Genomic DNA, 24,295 nt, shown 5'->3' on the forward strand with positions numbered 1-24,295 from the left:
GTAAGAGGTAAAGTTTTAATTGTTCCAATAGGAAATAAAAACTCAACCCAACATTTGATGGATGTAAAAAACGATGGGATATTTTTTCTTGTGCATTAGGACCTGTTTATCCAGGGACTTGCGGTTTTAAAGTTTCAGCTCCTTCAGGACAAAAAAGTTTTCTTTCCGTTCTTTTTAGTTCCCCAGTTTCAGGGAAATAAGATGTTTCATTTCAACTTCTTTTTCTGTATTCAGGATCCCTTGACTGAAGGGCTTTGAGATATAAGTGTCGAGTAAAAATAGAAATTCTCGCCCTATTTTTGGGGCGAAAATACATTTTTCGGAAATCTATTTTTTCCTTTTTTGTGCATGAAGATGTCCTTTACGCACAAACTTATAGACGGAAGACTCGATTTTTTTGGAGGAAAAAATACCCCCCTACCCACTAGACTAGTTTTTCATTAGACTGTTCTTTATCCAGGGCATTTCGGCTGTATGTTTCAAACTGACCAGAAACAGTAAGTTGTTCTGTCTATTTCTGATCCCCGAACACTCCTCTCCGAACCCAACGTAATATTTGGCTCCTTTAGCCGAGAGAACGATTTTTCAAAGTTTCAAACCAATACAGGGAAGAAAAAATATACTTTTTGGCCCCTATGGCTGGGAGATTTGTGCCAAAACTAAAAAATAAGGATTTTTAGTGACTTTTCGGGGCCAATTTTTGATGGGAAATGAAATTTTCTTTTAAAATTTTTCTTGCGCATGAGGCCCTCGGGGCTACTCGTATAAACATTGAAGATATAAAATTACAACCGATTAGAATAAATGATTGGCCCTTTCCGGGACCCTTTGTATGGTGGGCCTACGTCCCCAAAATAAACATGTTTTACGTTTGGTTCCTCTTGGCCCAAGTCCAGGATATCTTTTCAAAGAGGGATATTGCTTATATACTCCTGTAATACCATATAAATATCTTTTGGTTCATTACTGCCTCCATCAGTCGCTTATACAACAGCATTAACCATGATTGATACCTTCCACTTGCTGGTCGTAAAGTGTTTAACTAGAATTTCATTATTAACACCTTCCCGACGTAAATAAGACTTAAAGGCGTCCTTGTTCATCATGAGCCTATTCCCAGCCCATAATAGCCCACCGTTTTGTACATGAATAGACAAATTGAATGTCGCCTAATTTCATGCTTCTTAGCCGTGGGAGACGGGTTCTCTAAACTCCTCAAAAATTTGAATTCGTCAAGCAAACTTTCATACTAGTTTTACTGTTTATCATAACTTCTTCCTTTTAAATAAATCCCCTTCAAATGCATGCAATTATTGTTAAATCATTTATTGATCCGCCAGCTCAAAATCTTGCCTCCACTATATAGATTGCTTCAAAATTTAGACATAAATTTTCTGTATGTTTGAACGAAATAGTATCAAAAGAAAAAGCTTTAACAAAAATTGTCCTTTCAATATAGAAAATTTGAAAGTTTAATTTTTTTTTTCCAGGTAATTTTGATAACTAGTATCCTTCTATTCTTCTTGTTTTGTTGTTTTGACAAATAAAAATCTCAGTGTTTGAAATACACGTCGTTATCAGTAAAGCAAGAGTGACATTCAAACCTTTTAGACAATTTTAAAGAAAGAGAAAGAAAGAGGGGGAGAGGCAAAGAGGAAGAGGGAGGGTGGCAGTATCACTATTATATGTGATAGACCTTATTTTTAAATATTGCTTTTGCTTGTAATAATGTTTTTTTATATTGTTGTTGATGCTATGACGAAGAAAAAACACAAGTCTGGAAGCACAAAACGCTTTCAGTAAAGCGTAAATGACATTCAGGCCTTTGGATGGCTTAGGAAGGCTGTAGTCCTACTCTTGTTTGTGGCAGTTTCAGCTCGTTTTAAGTCTTACTTGACTAATAATTTTAATTATGTTCATTTTAGGTTTCATATATTCATCCATAGCAGTATCTGTTATCTTTATGTTTGATTGTGATTATTCATCAAGTATTGATTTGGTCTCCTTGGGGAGGAAGAGATTTTTTCTCGTCATAAGTACATCAACCAAAAGGGGGCGAAAGATGACAGGCTCATAGCTGTGCCAATAGACTTTACTTTACTTGGCTTCTATAGAGGGGGGGGGGATATCAACATCTATTTTCAATAGTTTAATTGCTGGGCGGGTTAGCAGAATTCATTCAATAAAATCTCATCTAAGGCTACACTTATGGCCTCAGGTGTCTCTGCTGTTTTGGACTTATGTGAGAGAAGGGCTACATTCTTGTCATTTACATCTATAATCAGGGCCCATTGGATAGCAATGAAATTTTGAAAAACATTTCACCTTGGAGTTTTGTCTTGCCTTTAACTGTTTCTAGTCTGATCTGATAGACATTGTCAATTATACTGCTCCACAACTTACATCCATGGTGCGCAGTTGATGGAACAATCCATGGGGCCTTGATACTGGAGGCTTAGTGACTTCAAGTTTTCGGCTTTTCCTATCTACATTCAGTATTGACTAGCTATTTATATGTTTATTCTTCTTGCTCCTATTAGGAGGACGGATTATTTATAGATAAATATAACCTTGTCACAATTTTTTAGGATAAATATTTATTTTATACAAATTTCATTCGTGATTTTCTTCTGTGTATTTGTAATTCTTTTTTTTATTGGATGTTATAAAGTTAAAAACAATTACTATGCATAATTCGAGATGTTTAGGAAGTTATTCAATCTCAAACATTTTTTTCATTGTTTTTTTCGCATTAAAATAATTTATTTTCATCATGACAAACAAGTACAAATTCTAAGCAAAATAATATTATAATCCTTACTGTTGAACCTTCTAATTTGGAAACGTAGTTAACTAGAACTGTAATACTTGCTAGTATTGGAGTACTAGATTTTAGGCTGAAAACACCTTCTACTTTGACTGTCTATTTAATTTTTAACAAGATCTGTTATAAAATTATTATATTTCATATACTTTTTCTTTAAATAAAAATAGTTCAATGTAACTCGTAATAAGTTTGCGTTTCAGCGTCGGAAATTTGACGTGTTAAACCACGACGGCCAGTATAAGGAACTCCTGGGGGGTAATAAACTTCTGGGACCATTTCTGTATATTGGCTAGGCTTTGACCATGATTCCTGAATGTTCACCCCGTTTCCAAAAAATGTTGGTGTAATAGGTGTAATTGGAGTCTCAAGTAGGGGAGCTTCACTTAATTGAGTGGGTAAATCAGAGCGATTTCTTTTTACTGCTCCTTCTTTCTCCCCTTTTTGGTAAGCAGAGAGTTTCCGATAGCACATATAGATGCAATATACTCCAATTAGTGTAAAACCTGGAAAATAGAAATGTGCTGATAACATAAAAAAATTATACAGCTTTGTGAAATATATACACTTTTCTTTTCTTGTGTTCTGTGTCAGAATGAACTCATTGAGGTGTTCTTGATGCGAAACCACAGCAGAAATATATATATTTCAAATATATTGCGTTATATATATTTCTGCTGTGATGCGAAACAAATTATAAATATTCAACAGTAGCGAAAATCCCTATACTCTTCATTAAAGATTTTTGGGATATATCATTCCCTCACCTTTCTTCATGACTCCAACCTCGCGCACGTGCAATGACAAATTTTTAGCGTATTACGATGGGATTATGGGAGACCTATTGCTTTAACGTAGTGGTAACTTTCCTTTCTGCGCGCTGTGATGTGTCCCATTTCTGTACCAAATTTTCGCTATGTTTAATATTTATACTGTGATGCGAAAGAAACAATTCAACTGACGTGGGTATTAAGCGTCAGTGTTTAACAAATTAAGTGATGAAAATTCTACATTTAAGCTCAGTTCACGCCTTTATTGTCTGGTCAAGTCCTCGTAAATAATTTGTTAGAACACACTGCCTTTACATCTGTTATTAAAATGAATGAAAGTAGGTATAGTCAAAATATATAATGACGGATAAAACTTTTAATTAAGACAGTGAGAAAATGCTGGAAAAAGATACAAATAAAATCCCAAACACTTCGGCTTCACGTCCTAAACCTTTATCAACAGAAATAAAATCTCGACTAAACAGTTCAACATACAAATGATCTCGAGTTTTTCCCTTTTTATTAGTATTAATTAAAAAAAAATTTTCACAAAATAAATTTTTCAAAGAAAAGTAAAGAACTGCATTAAACAAAAATGAGCAAAAATAAAATCAAATAAACTACTAAGCATGAAACTACCACAAATCAGCAATGATAAATAAATGAAACCCAAAACGAACAGAAATTACAATAATTAACCGAGTCAAACTCAAACGAGCAGAAATTAACACAATTTGGGCACAAAACCCCTATGCCTTCCCAATGCCAGAACAAAATTTGCACTTTACTGAAAAAATATAAATGTTTTTACTTTTATAACTTTAATAAATCAAATAATATTAACATTTTGATTGCTAAATTTCATTATACGTATATTGAACTGACATTGCACATTCATTTGTATTTTTTCAGTAAATTGCAAATTATGTTGTTGCCTTGGGAAGGCATAGGGGTTTTGAGCCCTACTCATGTTAATTTCTGCTCGTTTTGGGTTTTACTCGGTTATTTATTGTAATTTCTGTTCTTTTTGGGTTTCATTTATTTATCGATGCGGATTTGTGGTAGTTTCATGCTTTGCAGATTATTTTATTTTATTTTTGCTCATTTTTGTTTAATGCAGTTCTTTACTTTTCTTTGAAAAACTTATTTTGTGAAAAAGTTTTTTTAATTAATTTCTGTTCGTTTTATATTGTCACAGTCTTTTCAGGGAAGAAGGAAATAATACATTAAATATTTTCTTTTTTAAGAATTTATAGTTTGGTCTGCTATTTGTATGCTGAAGAACAATTTTCAGCAATTTTTAACAACATACACCCTTTTAAATATCTGGACACAAATAGTAGTCTTTAATTTCGTTTCATACCTCCTCTAGTTGACCTGAAATGGAAAACTGGATACCATCCACAAAAAAATCTGTTTACTTTCTTTGATAGCTTGGATACGCTTACGCTATTTTGATTTGTTTGGTTAAATTTTAAGAGCAGAAGTAGCCCCGAAAGTGTAAACATAATACCCTTAGTCGTTCTTGGGATACTGCTGAGATACCTTATTGGGAATTAGCATTAGCACAGTGTATTTTGATTTAATCTTAAGGCAACACTTAGTTTTTAAACATAAAGGAAAATGGGAGGGGGGGCTAGGGAGGGGGATTATTTTCCCTCCAATCACTTTCGACTATTAAAAAAGGCATCAGCCCTTTCTATTTTCAATTGAATAAGCCCTTTTTGAAGTTCTTACGACAACTCCTTCGATACGAAGTGCCCTGGTCTAAACAACAACAACAACAACAACAAAATAATACATTATACCCACATCGATCTTTACTATAAAAATGTCAAGCCTTCCAATAACTTTCGACTATTAAGAAGGGCACAAGGCCTTTCGATTATATATACTTTATGCCAGGGCATAAATTACAACCCTTATCCTAAGGGCTGTGAGGGTGGTTGTCATCCTCTAAGACCTAATTTTCCGAACTTTCAACTACGTTAAACAAAAATGGCTATCTCAAAATTTTGATTGGATGTGTCTGGGAAAATGGTGGGTGTGAAAGGGGTGTTACTGGCTCTCCAGTCAATGTTAACTGTTCAAAAAAGAACTAGCCCTTTCAATTTCCAATCAAATGAGCCCTTTTGAAGTTTCTACGACAACGCTTTCAATAAAAACCTTATATGCCCCCAGGGCGTAACTTACAACCCTTGCTCTGAGGGCTGTGGGGTTTGTCATCCTAAAAGACCTAAATTCCAGAACTTTCTGCAACGTTGAACAAAATGGCTATCTGAAAATTTTGATTGGATGTGTTTTGGGTAATGGTGGGCGTGAGAGGGGGGTTAGTTACCCTACAATCACTTTCTACTATTGAAGAGGGCACTGACCCTCTCAATTTTCAATTGAATGGGCCCCTTTTGAAGTTTTTACGACAACTCTATCTATAAAAACCTTATATGACCTCAGGGCATAACTTACAACTTCTGCCCTGGGGGATGTGGGGGGTTTGACATCCTAAAATACGTAATTTCCAGAACTTTCAACTACGTTAAACAAAATGACTATCTTTAAACTTTGATTGAATGTTTTTGGGTAAATTGGGGGAGTGAGAGGGGGTTCAATCACTCTTCCTTTATTTTCGTATATTAAAAAGGTCAATTTTAATTTCGAACCAAGTGATCCCCTTTTTACATTGCTACTACAGCTTTCTATATAAACCTTGTATGCCCCTATGGCGAAACTTACAACCCTTGCGCTGAGGGCTCTGATTGGATTATCATCCTAAAAGACCTAGTTTCCTGAACTTTCGACTACGTTGAACAAAATGGATATCTCAAAATTTTGATTCGATGTGTTTGGGGAAAAAGCGGGTGAGAGAGGGGGGTTAGTTGCCCTCAAATCACTTTCGAGACTATTAAAAAGGGCACTAGCACTTTGAATTTCCAATTGAATGAGCCCTACTTCAAGTTTCTACGACAACGATTTCAATAAAAAGTTTTATGTCCCCAGAGCATAACTTATAACCCTTGCCCTGAAACTGTGGGGGAGTGTTCTAATAAAAAGTATAGTTTCCTGAACTTTAAACCGCGTGAAAAAAATGGCTATCTCAAAATTTCGATTGGATTTCTTTGGGGAAATGGTGGGCGTGGAAGGGGTGAAAAAAATGGCTATCTCAAAATTTCGATTGGATTTCTTTGGGGAAATGGTGGGCGTGGAAGGGGTGTTAGTTGCCTTCAAATCACTTTCGATGATTAAAAAGGGCAATAGCCATTTCAATTTCCAGTCGAATGAGCCCTTCTTGAAGTTTCGACGACAACGCGTTCTACAGAAACCTTATATGGCTCAAGGGCATAACTTACAACCCTTGCTTGAGGACTGTGGGGGGATTGTCATCCTCAAAGACCTAATTTCCAGAACTTTCATGTACGTTGAAAAAAATGACAATCTTAAAATGGCGATTGGATGTGTTTGGGGAAAAGGTGGGCAAGAGAGGGGGGTTAGTTGCCCTCAAATCGCTTTCGAGACTATTAAAAAGGGCACTAGCCCTTTGAATTTCCAATCGAATGAGCCCTTCTTCAAGTTTCTACGACAAACATTTCAATAAAAACTTATATGCCCCCAGGGCATAACTTATAACCCTTGCCCTGAATACTGTGGGGGGAGTGTTCTAATCAAAGGTATAGTTTCCTGAACTTTAAACTGCGTGGAAAAAATGGGTATCTCAAAATTTTTATTGGATGTTTTTGGGGAAATGGTGGGCGTGGAAGGGATGTTAGTTGCCTTCCAATCACTTTCGACTATTAAAAAGGGCAATAGCCATTTCAATTTCCAATCGAATGAGCACTTTTTGAAGTTTTTACGCAACGCGTTCTATAGAAACCTTATATGCCCAAAGGGCATAACTTACAAGCCTTACTTTGAGGAGGATGGGAGGATTGTCACCCTCAAAGACCTAATTTCCCGATTTTTCATCTACGTTGAACAAAATGACTATCTTAAAATTTTTATTGGATGTGTTTTGGGAAAAAATGGGCATGAGAGGGGGGTTGGTTGCCTTCCAATCTCTTTCGACTATTAAAAACGGTACTAGCCCTTTTAATTTCCAATCGAATGAGCCTTTTTTGAAGTTTCTACGACAACGCTTTCTATAAGAATCTTATTTGACCCCAGGGAACAACTTACAACCTTTGCCCTTAGGGTTTTGGGGGAGTGTCCTCCTCAAAAACATAATTTCTATCTGGAAATCAACTACGCTGAGCAAAAGGGCTATCTAGAAATTTTGATCGATTGTGTTTGGGGAAAAGGTGGGAGTGAGAGGCGGGTTAGTTGCCCTCAAATCACTTTCGACTATTAAAAAGGCCACTAGCCCTTTGAATTTACCATCGAATGAACCTTTTTTGAAGTTTCTACGTCAGCACTCTCCATAAAAACCTTATTTGACACCCCAGCATAAATTACAACCCTTTCTCTGAGGGCTTTGGGGGAGTGTCCTCTACAAATACACAATTTCTATCTGGAAATCAACGAAGCTGAACAAAACGGCTATCTAAAAATTTTGATTTGATGTGTTTGGGGAAAAAGTGGGCGTGAGAGGGGGGTTAGTTGCCCTCAAATCACTTTTTACTGTTAAAATTGCCGCTAGACCTTTGAATTTGCAATCGAATGTGCCCTTTTTCAAGTTTCTAGGACAAAGATTTCAATAAAAACTTATATGCCCCCAGGGCATAACCTATAACCCTTGCCCTGAAGACTGTGTCTAATCAAAGGTATAGTTTCCTGAACTTTAAACTGCGTGGAAAAAATGGGTATCTCAAAATTTTTATTGGATGTTTTTGGGGAAATGGTGGGCTTAGAAGGGATGTTAGTTGCCTTCCAATCACTTTCGACTATTAAAAAGGGCAATAGCCATTTCAATTTCCAATCGAATGAGCACTTTTTGAAGTTTATACGACAACGCATTTATTAGAAACCTTATATGCCCAAAGGGCATAACTTACAACCCTTACTTTGAGGGCTATGGGAGGATTGTCACCCTCAAAGACGTAATTACCAGATTTTTCAACTACGTTGAACAAAATGGCTATCTTAAAATTTTGATTGGATGTGTTTGTGGAAAAGATGGGCATGAGAGGGGGTTGGTTGACTTCCAATCGCTTTCAACTATTAAAAAGGGCACTAGCCCTTTAAATTTCCAATCAAATGAGCCTTTATAGAAGTTTCTACAATAATACTTTGTACAAAAACCTTATATGCCCCCAGAGCATAACTTACAATCCTTACCCTAATGGCTGTGGGGGGGTGTCCTCCTGTAAAACATAATTTCTATCTGGAAATCAACGACGCTCAACAAAATGGTTGTCTAGAAATTTTGATTGGATGTGTTTGGGGAAAAGGTGGGAGTGGGAGGGGGGGCTAGTTGCCCTCAAATCACTTTCGACTATTAAAAATAGCACTAGACTTTTGAATTTCCAATCAAATGAGCCCTTTTTCAAGTTTTTACGACAAAGATTTCAATAAAAACTTATACACCCCCAGGGCATAATTTATAACCCTTTCCCTGAAGACTATGGGGGGAGTGTCCTGCTCAAAGGTATAATTTCCTGAACTTTTAACTGCGTGGAACAAAATGGCTATCTAAAAATTTTGATTGGATGTGTTTGGGGAAATGGTGGGTGTGGAAGGGGTGTTAGTTGCCTTCCAATTACTTTCGACTATAAAAAAGGGCACTAGCCATTTCAATTGTTAATCGAATGAGCCCTTTTTGAAGTTCCTACGATAATGCGTTCTATAAAAACTTTATAAGCCCCCACGGCATAACTAACAACCCTTGCCCTGAGAGCTGTGAGGGGGTTGTCATCCTCTAAAAACCTAATTTACAGAACTACGTCGAATAAAATGGCTATCTCCAAATTTTTATTGGATGTGTTTGGGGGAAAGAGTAGGCGTGAAAGGGAGGTTAGGTGCCCTCCGATCACTCCTAACTAATAAAATGGGAACTAGCCCACAGAAGTTCCGACTACACGAGCCCTTTTTGTAAGTTTCCATAAAAACAACTTCAATAAAAACCTCACATGCCCCCAGGTCCTGGCCTGCAGCTTTTGCCCAACAGGCTGTGGGGGAGTGTCCTCCTCTTAAACATAATTTTTATCTGGAAATCAACTAGGCTGAACAAAATGGCTATCTCAAAATTTTGATTGGACGTGTTTCAGAAAATGGTGGGCGTGGAATGGAAGGGGTGTTAGTTGCCTTCCAATCACTTTCGACTATTAAGAAGGCACAAGCCACTCCAATTTCCAAATGAATGAGCCCTTTTCGAAGTTTCTACGACAACTTCTTCGATACTATGTGCCCTGGTCTAAAGGAAAAAATAATAAATAATACATTGTGCCAACATCGTTCTTATATACCCCCCCAGGGCATAACTTAAAATCCTTGGCCTGACGGTTGTGGGGGAGTGACCTCCTCAAAAACATATTTTTTATCTGGAAATCAACTACTCTTAACAAAATTGCTATATCAAAATTTTGATTGGATGTGTTTCGAGAAATGGTGGGCGTGGATGGGGTGTTAGTTGCCTTCCAATCACTTTCGACTATTAAAAAGGAGACAAGCCACTCCAATTTCCAATTGAATGAGCCCTTTTCGAAGTTTCTACGACAACTGCTTTGATGTGGGGAATGATAGGTGTGGGGGGGGGGGGGATAGTTGCCCTCCAATCACTTTCGACTATTAAAAAGGGCTCTAGCCACTCTAATTTCCAATCGAATGAGCCCTTTTCGAAGTTTCTACGACAACTCGTTCAATACGAAGTGCCCTGGCCTAAGACCGAGAAAAAAATAAATAATACATTGTGTCAACATCGTTTTTTACTTAGGCAGCGCTATCTAAAGACTACCAGACATGAAGGAGAAATATTCGGGTTTTTTTACTGCTAATTTATCGGCTATTATGTATTTTCATTTCTTTTTTAATTTCAGAAGCCAAGGCCGTACCCAGGATTTTTTTTCGGAGGGGGTTTTACTCCATTTTTTTGGGGGGGGGGGAGGGTTACACAAAGATAACCTCAAAAAACGCATACAAAATTTGTTTATACCCATTTTTGTTATGTTTTTACGAGTCAGACAAAAATTTCGGGGGGGGGGGGGGTCAAACGCCCTACCCCCCCCCTGGATACGGCCTCGTCAGAAGCCATCAAGCTTTATAAAAAGAGTCTGATAAAAAAATGTTTTTAACGGACAGTTACAACTTTGCAATTGAACCTGAATTAGCCTTTGCATTTACTTATAACCTAGTGAATAAACGAACTAGTGCAATCCAGCAATAGTACTAAAATATTCAAAGACAACAGCGGAAAACGGAGGGAAGAAATTCCATGTTATAAACTGAAGTTGGGCTGCAGCAAGATTTAGCATGTGCCTTACATGGGCACGCTAGGGGGGGCGGGGGGCGCCCGTCCCTCCCCCCTGGCTGAATGATGCTGCCTTAATTTTATATTTTGTTCTGAGATTTCTATTATATAGCATTAAAAGTGCCCATTATAAGAGGTTTGCCCCCACTGGAATTCAGCTTATGGGCGCCCATGGTGCCTTACCTTGTCCTTGTATTTTTTGTTATTATGTTTCCGATTGAAACTAATTATTAAAAGCTAAGGGCAAGGTGTTTTAATCTGGTTTAATTAACTCCAGTTGGTCCTGTAAATTAACGTAACTTACTTATAATGAAATTTGGGCTAAATTCACCTTTATCCTTCCGTTGTTTTCATTACCACTTCATCCTCTAAAAAAAGAAAACTCTAGATATAAAATAAAATGCACATATCCTATTATTCTGATCGTGACATAGGGAATGTTTTTATTACCCTTTTATCCAGAGAAGAAGAAAAAAACATAATTGTAAAATGAATTAATTATATAACAAAAGGTGTTGTTACTCCCACTTCCTCCCAAAAAAAAGGAATCTAAATATAAAATAAAGTTTATATATCCTGCTTATCTATTTGTGATATAGAAGATATTTCTATTACCGCTTTATCCTTAAAAAAAAATTGTAAAAAGAAGTTTAATTTTCTTTTTATTTAGTTTTAATATTTTGTTGCTCCCAATTCCTCCTAAAAAATGAATCGGAATATAAAATGAAATTTATATATCCTGCTTTTCTTAATTTTAAACTAGAAGATGTTGTTACTCCCACTTCCTCCTCAAAAAAAAATTCTAAATATAAAATCAATTTTGAATATCCTACTTATCTAATTGTGATATAGGAGATGCTTTATTACCAGGGGAGAATCCCCAGCATTTTTATTGGGGGGAGGGGGAGCAAGAGAGGTCCATATCCAGATCAAAGATCCAGTCAAAGGGCACGGAATGTATAATAATTTTTTCCTTCACATTATTGGGAGGGGGGCAACTGCCCCCCTTGCCACCCCTAAACGACGCCCCTGTTATTACCACTTAAGGGCTAGGCACACGTAGCTGATTTCAGGAACCCATTTCAGCAAGGGTGTCTAAGTCTAGTGATTATAGTTAATGATGCTAAGAGGCGGGGCTTAGTGACGTTTTTTAGTGATTAATCATCATTAATTACGATTAATTTACGATAATCATTAAATACGATTAATTACATGCCTAAAGCTCTAAAGCCCTAGTACACTCCTTGTCTAGAACGTAATTAATGATGATTAATTACCGAAAAACGTCACTAAGCCCCGCTTCTTAGTTTCATTAAGTAAAATCGCTCGACGTGGAATACACCCTTGCTGAAATCGGTTCCCGAAATCAGCTACGTGTGCCTAGCCCTTTAATTCTAAAAAAAAAAATTATAAAACGAAGTTATATATTACGTTTATTTAATTATAATACGGAAGATATTTTTCTCCATTTCTTTAAAAAGAACTCGTACTATAAAATCAAGTTTGTAAAACCAATTGATTTAATAGTTATGTAGAAGCGAAAGGAATACAACTTATAGGCAGGGCGACCTCTTACTTACTTGTAAATAACATAGCAGAGATGGCAGGCAAAGCGGCGAGGTCGCTATAAGGTGCAGGCAAGGACAACTTCAAAATGATATAGCCAACACTGCCGTTCTGGAGAGCGGTTTCAAAAGATATAGCAATGATTTGTGGCTTCTTTAACCTACATATCCAGGCAAAAGTGGCACCGAAAGCGTAGCCAGCCCATCCAAGAATCATGCCAGATATGACTATACTCCGGTCGAATAAAACAAATATGTGTGACAAGGTGTAGAAAGCGAGCTGCAATTTAAAATGAGGATTTGAAACTTTCAAAGAAGGATAAGCAAGAGGGCCTTCTCAAATATTCTTCAAAAGGGCTGAACATAGTCAAATCTTCGCATTTGAATTAGTGAGCTAGTTGAAATTACTATACATTATGGGATAGTATGTATGTATGTATGTATAAATTTATTGCCCATCATAAATGTAAAATACAGCACTGATGGAGTATAAAGAAAGAAAATGGAAGAAAAACAAATAAATTTTGACAAATACAAACAGAACCAAAACAGAGAAGAAGAAAAAAAATTACAAATAGGGGCAATTATATGTAAGAACAAACATATTATCAAAGACGGACAATTTCAGAGGTGCTTTCACCAATAATCTGCCTCCGATATCTCTCATTTCTTTTCTGTACCGCGGACACTGGACTTGCAACTCCATACCGCAAGGATAGTGAGCTGTTATTAGTCCAGAGAGGCAGCCTTAGCAAATATTTCGCATACTTGTTGAAACACTTCTGTATGTCCCTAATATCTGAAGCAGTAAGAAGAGACCAAAATGGTGCAAGGGAAAGTAGATACGGAACAGCAAATCCATTATAAACGCTATCTAAGATACGACGGTTAAATTTAAGCTTTAACGAAACTAGTAAACCATACGCACTCCTGGATATTCTGACAAAAAAAAACTTTCAGAATTTTACCCGTGGTGCGAAGATTTGACCCAATCAGTACACCAAGATAAGTCAGTGTATCTTGTGCTTTAATAACATGTTCACCTAACTCAAAATTTGTCGGGCAATCTGAACGGTGATTGAACACCAGGAACTCAGTCTTACTCACATTAAATCGAAAACCAATGCGTTTTCACTCCCTATCGAGAATTCCAAAATTTTCCTCAAGTCCAAAGACTGTTGTATTAATATCACGGATGTTATCAGTATAGTTAGCTAGTGAAATATCTATACCATTAAATATACACGTGGTAACAACGTTGTGCTGTGGCACAATGACAGTATTATTAAACAGGGGGGGGGGGGAGAAGTAACAGTGCCGTATTTACTTTGAAATCAGTCAAAATTTCGCAGTTTATTTAAAATTTAAAATGATTTGAGAGAATGACATTATTGTTTTGTTAGGTATATATTCCCTCAGAACCAAGCAATTTTCCGAAATGCTGCAGCTATACTTACACCAAAAGGACAATAGACTTATACCATATGATTTATTGGTCTCAGATGTATCCATTTAGTGAGCCATTATTATGATACCACTTGGATTTTTCCTTGGAGAAGGATGTAATTCTGCTTAAAAAACTGGAAAATTTCCTTTTTTTAAACAACTCTGAGCTAATATTCCACGTATTTTCAATATATAAAAAACCATGTACGTCGAATTCCAAAACTGTGGTTCCTTAGATAGATGGCACTGAATCTCAGCTTTGGACTGATATTGAAATTGTCGTCTTTCGTTGATGTATTAAAACCGTAGGAGAGCAGGAAAATAACCAAAGGCCTCTTGGCCTTAAAAGGAGGGGGAATACGCATAATTCAATTGAGTACTAATCAATAAAGAAGAAAGAGAATCATAAAATCACCTAGTAAAAAAAGAATAATAAACAACTAAAAAACCAAATAGACTCCAATCAACCTTTGATAAAAAAAAATTAATTAAAGAAAAGCCAAAACCTTTAAAATAATTATTTTTAGTATACGCTCTGTCTAACTTTCTTAAATTACTTTTTATATATTTCCAGATTTTAAACCATAATTAATATCGTTTATAAAGTAGCAACATGGATACATTCTCTCCACGATAATGAATTTAAGTATAATGGCGATTTCTCAATCGGAGGAGACTTCAATAATGGAAACATTTCTAGGCCAGTAAAATAAATTAATTATAAAATCGGATGTTTTAACAGGATCCAAATGAATAAAAAAAATCTACAAGTTAAACAAGGAAGAATATTTTTGCTGGGAACATAATTTATCGAAATATAAAAGTAAGTGTACAAAGGACCTCAAAATGAGGACCTTATCCAAATTTCAGGGCTTCAGAGTTACGCTTTTAAAATGTAATGTAGTAGATATTAAATTAGAGGCCGCTTTTTATTTCAGGTTTATAATCCTGGGTTTCTGTATTTAAAGCAAGAAGGCACCTACTACTTATAGGTCCCTCAAACTTTTTTCTTTCAAATTAATAATATTGTGAATCGATCCCCTTTCCCCTTAAATAGGATGCTTAAATAGGCTAATATTTTGTGGTTACACTTTCTCTTAAATTTGTTCTTTAATCTGTAACCATATAGATGCACCTTATAACATTCTAACGCCCCAAAATCCATAACTTTCTAACATCCCAGAATCTTTTTTGTGATTTCTTTTTCGTTGATTCTTTGGAAAATTCGATTTCGAATGCCAAATTTTAATGTTTGTGTTGTTTTCCAGAATTTTTGGTTTGATACCTGTTGCATTTTAATCGAGCAGCACTATAAAAAGCACGCAAGATGGCATAAGCTATGTTATATACAAAATCGCTTCGTTCACTTATAGATGATTTTCAAAGTAGTTGACGTACCCAAGTGTTTTATATCCAGGAGGCCACTTTTCCCTAGACAAGGTATAATGTTTTCTTGACGTGGATATATAGATATTAATCTTCTAAGAACTGTAGCGAACATGGTTTTCCAAACATAAAATTCCTTCTGCTTCTTTTTCTATTTTTAAGTTTGATTTTTGTGGGTTACCGTTTTGTAAGGTCAAGGTGTAATTAGAGAACTTTTATAATAAGTTGTGCGTGTATGAGGTAATCTTCAAACTCTGTATATCCACCTTGTTTTGTTTTGACCTGTGTTCTATTTATTGCGGTTACTGAAAATCATTGAAACGGTTCAATGTGTGAACTTGTATTACTTGGTGTAAGGTTGATTTTTAGATGTAGAAGAGTGCATGTCTTCTCGCATCCTTTTCATGGCATTAAGCATCTAAAATATAATTAATATCTATCATAATTCATCAGAAAACTTGATACGGGAGAAGACACTTTTATTACCTGTAAGATATACTGGCATGTGTTGCTCCGCAACAGTAACCCATGCGTCACAAATGCTCCATAGGGCCTTGGCATCGGATGTGCCAATAAAACCTCCTATTTTAAGTGCTCCTTCCAAGGAAGATCGCAAATATCTCATTGCAACAGGTTGTACAACGTACAGGACATGTCACCAAAAATGCCCTTTGGTATCACGTGGTTCCATGAATTATTAGATTGTTTTCCTTCAAGAGAAACAACAAGATAAGGAATAAGATAAGGAGAAAACATATACTCACAGCTGTCATAGCGATCATAAGAATCAGTGAGGTTGGCTTTACAACATGATCTGTTATGAAATCTGCCCAATTCCTTTTGTATTTTCTAATCAGGAGACCAACTCCTAAAGGTAATGTCAATGTCACCAATGACATAATCAGATTGTCAAAGGGAACTTTTACATTGCCGTAGTCGTTTAGATAGTATCCTGATAACAGCCAAATCCAAAGTGGCATCATGCCTATAATATGTAAGTAAATCTATTAAATTCAGTAAATTAAGTGGCTGTAAGTAAATTAAGTTGTTCTCTGTTTATATTTATACCAAAATAATTAATCTTTCCAAGATAGAGAATTGCAAACTGGCACAGTAGTAGACTACAAAAAGATTGAACATTGTAACTAAAAAAGAATATTCAAAAAATTAAAACTGGTAAGATTTCATGATTTAACCGATCCATTGCCTAGGCTTCCCGATTTTGGGATGCCTAAGCGTAGATCATTAGACAGTAATAACTTCAAGAGTCACGAACTAAGAAAAATACATATTTTCGAGAACTAACAGTGCCATTTATGAGGGTTGAAGACCCCAGCCTGTCAAAGCAAATTGAGTGATACTTAGGGTAGCTGTGTTGGGCTTGGGATTTCTCATGTTTTCGATTTAGCTGAGGAGATGAAGCTCAAAAGTTTTTAGGATTTTTTAGGTTTTAGTTCAAACTTAAGCCTAAAGAAACAATACCTGCCAAAAAACAACAAAAATTGAACGTTACTTATTTTGTCCTCAGTGGCCACGCAAGAAAAAAAACAACAGCTCATGTTTAAGAAAAACTCACAGAAATGGCTGAGACCACTCTATAGGCGCCATCTAAGTATTTTTTAGTGTCTGATGTAGTTCTCAAATACAATGCCTCCACTGACTTTTATTAATATTGATTTAAAAAACTCTTTCTAGGAAAGAATTTTTTCAAAGAAAACTAAAGAGCTACATTAGACCAAAGACAAGCAGAAATTAAGTCGAGCAATAATTCCAGCTTAAAACGCACATTAATTATTATCAATAAATGAAGGAAACCTGAAAGAGACCGAAATTACAATAAAAACCAATACAAGCTTTATTGAACCAATGTTCAATAAATTGAACACAAACTACTACATGCAGGAGTAGGACTAACGCCCCCCAAACCCTCTAAAGACCAAAGCGTCATTTACGCTTTATTGAAAACAAACATTTTAAACGTTTCCTCCTTTGTAACGTTAATAAAACTGAAAATGCAGGAATTAATGTCAATGTAAACTGTCCATCTACATCAATTGATATTTTCCGTAGTTTTGGTTACTTTGGTGATTTTTATAGCAATAACACTCAAATTTGAAGGATTATCTATCGACAATCTGGGTTCTAAATTTAAGTTGCCAATGGTATTACGAATCCCAGCAATCAAGGATCTGGAATCAGCGCTGACAAGTTGATTGAAATATTTACTGTCGTATATCTATTTCCGGAAAAATTCAACAGAAAACCAAAGAATACTATAGAACGGTCCTTTTGAACATTATAGAAGCTATAAATAACGAATAAACGTAATGTAAGACTCAATTATCCACCTTGCAGTCAAGACTGAGAAACTGAATATACATCAAAATTAAGAAATCGAAAAATGTATGCTTTGGTGATTTGTCCTTCTACTGGTAGTGAATTTCTTCTCAATTAATGACAAGATTAGCTTGGTGTTGCCCACACGTTTCCATCCTATAAAAGTGTTGTGATGTGTATTTTATGGTATTCGGGTGATGTGTATTTTATGGTATTCGGGTGGTGTAGTCGTAGATGCCTTTATTTCTCCCTTTATAGGGGAGGTAAACTCTGCTTTACCACAAAAGCTTTATTTTTATTTTCTTGTTCCAATTTATCCTGTTTTCATAGCCACATATTGAAAGTGTATCTTTCGATTCCAATGATCTTTTAATCTTTGATGGCAGTCACCCTCTCCGACTCAATGCATTTGGTTTCAAAATATAAAAGACGACAGTATTCATTTTTACTATTACATTTTTTGTTTTTTCTAACACTGAATGTATAAATAAATGACTAAAATAACAATCAAACAGCCCATGGTAACTGTAAGTAAGGAGGGACATGGGCTAATAGCGACCAGAACTGTAAAAAGGGTTATTTTGATAACAGTTAACACATCAAAAGAATTGGTTTTTATGCTGATACAAGATATATAAAATTCATTAAGTTCGAAATCAAACAGTTCGTGGTAACGAACTGTAAGTAAGGAGCGACCCGGCTCAATAGTAACCGAAACTCTAAAAAACGGGAATTTGGTACCAATAGATGCATCAAAAGAATCAGATTTTAATTCTTATTTCAAATATATAAGTTTCATTAAGTTTAATTCTACCCATCAAAAGTTACGTGCCTGAGAAAATTTGGCTGATTTTCGAAAAAAGGGGGAAAGACCCCTAAAAGTTATAGAACCTTAATGAAAATCACACCATCATATTCAGCGTATCAGAGAACCCTACTGGAGAGGTTTCAAGTTCCTATCTACAAAAATGGGGATTTTTACATTTTTTGGCAGAAGAAAGATCATGGATGCGTGGTTATTTGGTTTTTTTTTTTTTTTTTGTTTTTTTTTCCCCAGGGATGATCGTATCGACCCAGTGGTCCTAGAATATCGTAGGAGGGCTCATTGGAACGGAAATTAAAAGTTCGAGTGCCCTTTTTAAGTGACCAAAAAAAATGGAGGGCAACTAGGCCCCCTCCCACGCTCATTTTTTTCCCAAAGTCACCCGATCAAAATTTTGAGATAGCCATTTTGTTCAGCATGGTCGAAAATATGATAAAAATGTCTTTTAGGATGACTTGATCCCCCAAAGTCCCCAGGGGGAGGGCTGAAAGTTATGAACTTTACTCAATGTTAACATATAGTATTGGTTATTGGGAAGTATACAGACTTTTTCAGAGGAGATTTTTTCTGGTAGGTGGGTGAAGGAGAGTGCCGGGGGATATATGGAAGGATCTTTCCTTGAAGGAAGTTGTCATGTGGGAAGGGACATTGCTATGAAGGGGGCGCCGGATTTCCCAGCATTATTAAAGAAAAAGATCAGGAATTAAATAAAAAAAAAAAAAGTTTTTCAACTGATCAACTGATTGTGATTAAGAGGTCATTTTTAAAGAACTGGAAAAAAAATTCGAACTAAAGTTTAAAGAGCAGGGTATTGACTAGGGGGCGAACCCCCTTATATACGTGTTAAAAATTTATGAATATAGAAGTTCGTTACGTAAGTTAATTCTAAGTTACGTATATTTATTACTAATAAAAACGTTCGTAAATAAAATTAAACAAGTTTCGAGAAAGCCATTTAACCAAATATAATATGCAAATTTTGTTTTAATTATTCATGTACGGTGAGCCAAAATCAAAACCTGCATTAATTCAAAAACGTTCAAAAATTAAATAAAAGAAACAAGTTTTTTTTAACTGAAAGTAAGGAACGACGTTAAAACTTAAACCAAACAGAAATTATTCTGTATATGAAGGGGGCTGTCCCCTCCTCAACGCCTCACTCTTTACGCTAAAGTTTGACTTTCTCACAACTCTATTTTTTTAAACAATAAAAAAACTTTAGCGTAAAGAGCGAGGCGTTGAGGAGGGGACAGCCCCCTTCATATACAGAATAATTTCTGTTCGTTTTAAGTTTTAACGTCGTTCCTTACTTTCAGTTAAAAAAACTTGTTTTTTTTATTTAATTACCTATCAAAAGTCACGAGCCTGAATTCTTTTTTACTGATTTTCGAAACAAGGAGAAATGCCCCCGTAAAGGTAAGATCTTGATAAAAATTTAACCGTTATATTTTTTACACCGGGCTAATACTATAGAGATTTCAAGCTCCCATCTACAAATTGTGGAGTTTTGTATTTTATTTTTATTTTTTATTTTTAGAAGAAAGATCACGGGTGAGTGTTTATTTGTTGTTTTTCCCAGGGATGATCATGTCGAGCCAATGGGCTTAGGAGGTTGGGATAAGACTCATTCAAACTGAAATCAAAAGCTCTAGGGCCCTTTCGAAGAGGCCACAAACATTTTGCCACAGAATATGGCATTTTCTACCATTTTGCGGTGCTAAGTTACAATTTTGCCCCAAAGAGGAACAATTTGCAATCGATTGAAATTCTCAGATAGTTAATCAATTTTAAAGTGTTGGAAAACTATATATTTGAGCTTCTCAGTTGCATAGGAAGTAATGTTGCCCAATTACAAATTGGTTCCAGAAAAGTCACGTAGTCTATACAGGATGATTGAACATTGTTAATTCACTTAATTTTTCATTAGATTTTAAATATAATAATTGACATGGGAAAAAAACTACCCATAAAGGTTAAAGATATGAATGTTGTCAATGAAAAGTTCATTCTTCTCATTACAATGGCCACCACTAGCGCTCGTGGTTTAAATTTTTTTTTTTTTGTATTTGAGATCTATAATAATTTTATCAAATTTAGGCTTTGAGTAACTCACTTAAATCTTATACCTGGGAAACAGTTTGTTCTGCCGTATTTGGTAGTGCTTGCAATATCAAGTGCTGCACCAGCCATTGCAACCTGCTTTACAACCAATTTACAACCAAAAAAGAAATTTTTCATTTAAATATTGTTGGTATTTTTGATATTTGTCTTTGATTTTACTTCGATAATCATAATCATAGGTAGCGCAATAGCGCTGCCTAAGTATCGAGCGAAGTGGGCTCATGGGCGCCCATATGGGGGGGCAGGGGGGGGGGCTCCCTCCCCCATGGCTGAATGATGTTGCCTTATTTTTATATTTTTGTTATGAGATTTCTATTATATAGCATTAAAAGAGCCAATTAGACGAGGTTTGCCCCCCCCTGGAACTCAGCTTATGGGCGCCCATGAGTGGGCTCTATGTGTTATTTTTTATTATTTATAAATGTTAATTATTTATTATATATAACGCTTAGTGTTAGTGTTATTGTTTATTTTTGTTTATATTTTTCCTTGTCACCAAGCCACATCGTATGGAAGGAAATGCCATAGAAACTTTGGAGCGGGCTCATTTGATTGCAAATTGAAAGTTCAGGTACCATTTTTTACAGTCAAAAGTGACTGGTGGCTAACCAGCCCCCCCCCCTCTATACCACGTACCTATTTTGCCCTAAATTTCGAGATAGCCGTTTTGTTCACTATAATTGAAAGGTCCAATAACTATATCTCTTAGGATGAAATGACCGCCTAGGCCCTTGGACCTAGGGCTATAAATTATACAATTTGCCCATTGTTTACATATTGGATTCTTTATTGGTAAAGGGGGGCATGTTTCATCCTAGTTGCCTAAAAAGGCTAAGGGTACTAAGGCAAAGCTTTCAAGGAGTCTGGAGGGGAGTGTTAAACTACATCAAAACCCACTATGTCCATGCAACTTTTCAAAATAATGTATCAGCAATATCTCAGGAACGGCTTAGGGTGTTAAGTTGGAACTTTCAGGTAATGATGTTCAACTGAAAAAAGGCAGTATGTACATGCTGCTACTACTACTATTACCACTGCTACTGCTACTATTTACACACTGCTTCTACTACGACTTGTACTACTACCAAGGCAATGGTATTAAGGTTGAAGTTTCGGGGAATGTTTCGGGGGAAATTGAATTAAATCAAAATACGCTATATTCCTTGCAGGTTGTCAAAAGGGCCTATCAGCAATATATAAGGAACAGCTTAGAGTATTAAGTTTGAACTCACAGGGAATACTACTCCTTAATTTAAACTCTTCCCTGATTTAAGTTAATACTTTTTGAACAAAAAGTGCGAACAATATTTATTTCCGTATTTTTTTTGCCTGCCCTTTAAGATATGATTATGCGCAAATACAAATACATTTGATAGCTGTGAATTTCTACTTTTATTATATATTTACCAATATTTTCAGCTGATAACGTCATAGCTGATAACTGACTTTATAAGAATAGGTTGAAAAACCAGTTGAAAAAAGGAAGATAGCTAAAAAAGCCGTTGATAAAAGGTAAATGGTTGAAAAATCTGGAAATAAACAGATGTAATGACAGAATAAAAGTCAAACAAGAAGCAATTATCCATAATGTCTTGGAAAGACTTAGCTCTAATCCAAGAAAATTAATGCTGAAGCTTATTGACAATTTATAATTTTTGGTGATTACTTATTAATAAAGATTTCATAGGTATGATAGAACTTTCTGGTAATGTAAGGTTTTGTGAACTGCCAATATAATTTCAGCCCCCCTGCCCTTCATCAAAGAATCGGCCTATTATAATGTCAGTATAGAAATTACTTTGGTAATTTGAAAAGAAATATTCAGATTGAAAAAAAAATAATGCAAAAGAAAGTATTTAAAATCTAAGATTGAATAAGGCATTCGAAAAAGTAGATTTTTTTTTCCGAAAACGGCAAACAACTTAAAGATTAAATGAGAAATGTTATATCAGTTTGTGTATTTGTGCAAGAAACGCTCTTTATCTTTGATTTCAGGTAATGATGAACCCTTCTGAATTTTTACTGAAAGTCATGAAGGAAATATTTGTTCAATTTGCTTAAATATTCTACAGCATCCTCTTCAGTCTCCATCTAGTGAGCATACATTCTGTAATATATTTATTAACAAATGACTACTTGTAAACGCCATCTGTCCTATGGACCGAAAAGCCTTAGCTGTGGTGGATTAGAAATCGCTACCAAATATGAGGTGTTTATACAAAAACACTGTTGTCAATGGAACTGACTCTAGCAGTCCTGGAGTCAAGGACTCAACGAAAAAGAATTGGAAAGAAACAACTGAATCACATTTTAAGTACATTTTCGTCACATTCAGCTCATTTCTTGGGATGGAGAAGAGTATTTAAAAATAAAAGTGATAGCTTTGATTAATTAATTAACTTAAATTTGTTTTAAGTTAATTGCCGGAGAGGGATCTCTTTTACTACATAAAAGAGCATTCGAACCTAAATTTCCATTGGTAAAATCATTCACAATGCGTATTAAGTCTTAAGTCTTATGTTAAGTTTCCGGATATCTTGTGTGCTATACGCAGTGGCGGTTCTGGCCTCTCTTATGCCTGGGGCAAAATCTTGATTAGGGGGACCCCTGTCTCCCAAAAATTGTTAGGCCGAATTTTAACAAATTTTTCATCTATTAAAAATTGTTCATTTGTTAACGAAATTTTCCATTTATTTAAGTCTGCCTAAAATTAATTAATTTCAGTCTACTTACTTTTATTTTTAAGGAATGGTGATGAAGACATCCGTAAAAATCAAAATTTTACATCCAATTTGCTTATATTTACTTCCAACTACGCCGTCTACTTTATTAAAAAAAAATACAAAAATTACAAAATGATTATAACTGTTAGTATTTTTTATTTGAAATTTGGCCTTCCCAGGGAAAATGCCCCTTCTGTATCCTCCCTAAAATTGTGTCTGGTCACACGTAATTATGCCCAAAATAAAAGAAAATATTCGATATGTTTATTATTATTATTTTTGCATTTGAGGAGAGTGAAAAAACAAGTTTTGAAGATTTTCGACCGTCATCTTTCAAGAATTTAATTATAAAATTGGTAAAATAGTCGAATTGTATAGAATTAAAATCTATGTAAAACAAATGTCAGTATGAAGTTGAATAATATAACTTTATTGTGGTGTACTGTACACTACTTAATGAGATAGTCTTTAAGTTAAAAGTACTATTTTGTTTCTTTTTGCCTCTCTTTTTTCAATCTACCTATTTTTTTAACCTTAGCGAAATAAAATTGGTTCTGCAGAAATGTCCAAGTCCCGTGAAATGACTGCTTGGAGCATAGTAATTCTTATTGTGAGTAAATTTTTAATGTTGTATTGAAAAAAGAAAAAATCTTACCCATTGCAGCAATAGTAGAAACAAAAGTCATAGTTATGCTAAGATTTACGTCACCATTAAACAGAAGAGTCCAAAAGTTCGAAGCAACGCCACCTGGACAGACTCCAATAACAAATAATCCAAGCCGCAGCAGATTTTGGTTGAAAACTACCCAGGAGATTCCAAAGCCAAACTGTACATCATTAAAAATCATTATTAGATGGGTAAGATTGCCATAGCTAGCAGGATCAACAACATAGTTAAACAAAA

General features: G+C 35.4%; 1 protein-coding gene across 1 annotated transcript in view; it reads right to left on the reverse strand.

Annotated features, from left to right (window-relative positions):
* Positions 1–2,943: 2,943 nt before the first annotated feature.
* Positions 2,944–24,295, reverse strand: part of LOC148947624 (ileal sodium/bile acid cotransporter-like) — an 82,042-nt gene continuing 60,690 nt past the window's right edge. The window contains exons 2-5 of the mRNA XM_089095324.1: positions 24,047–24,218; positions 16,152–16,372; positions 12,571–12,835; positions 2,944–3,330 (exon numbers count right to left, since the gene is read on the reverse strand). Of these exons, the coding sequence (XP_088951450.1) occupies positions 2,996–3,330; positions 12,571–12,835; positions 16,152–16,372; positions 24,047–24,218 (993 nt within the window). The 3' untranslated portion in view covers positions 2,944–2,995. The remainder of the gene's footprint in view (positions 3,331–12,570; positions 12,836–16,151; positions 16,373–24,046; positions 24,219–24,295) is intronic.

The sequence above is a fragment of the Artemia sp. Qi Xiang Cuo genome, chromosome 10 (assembly GCF_049724085.1).
Source record: "Artemia sp. Qi Xiang Cuo chromosome 10, ASM4972408v1, whole genome shotgun sequence".
In the NCBI taxonomy this organism is placed as follows: Eukaryota; Metazoa; Arthropoda; class Branchiopoda; order Anostraca; family Artemiidae; genus Artemia; species Artemia sp. Qi Xiang Cuo.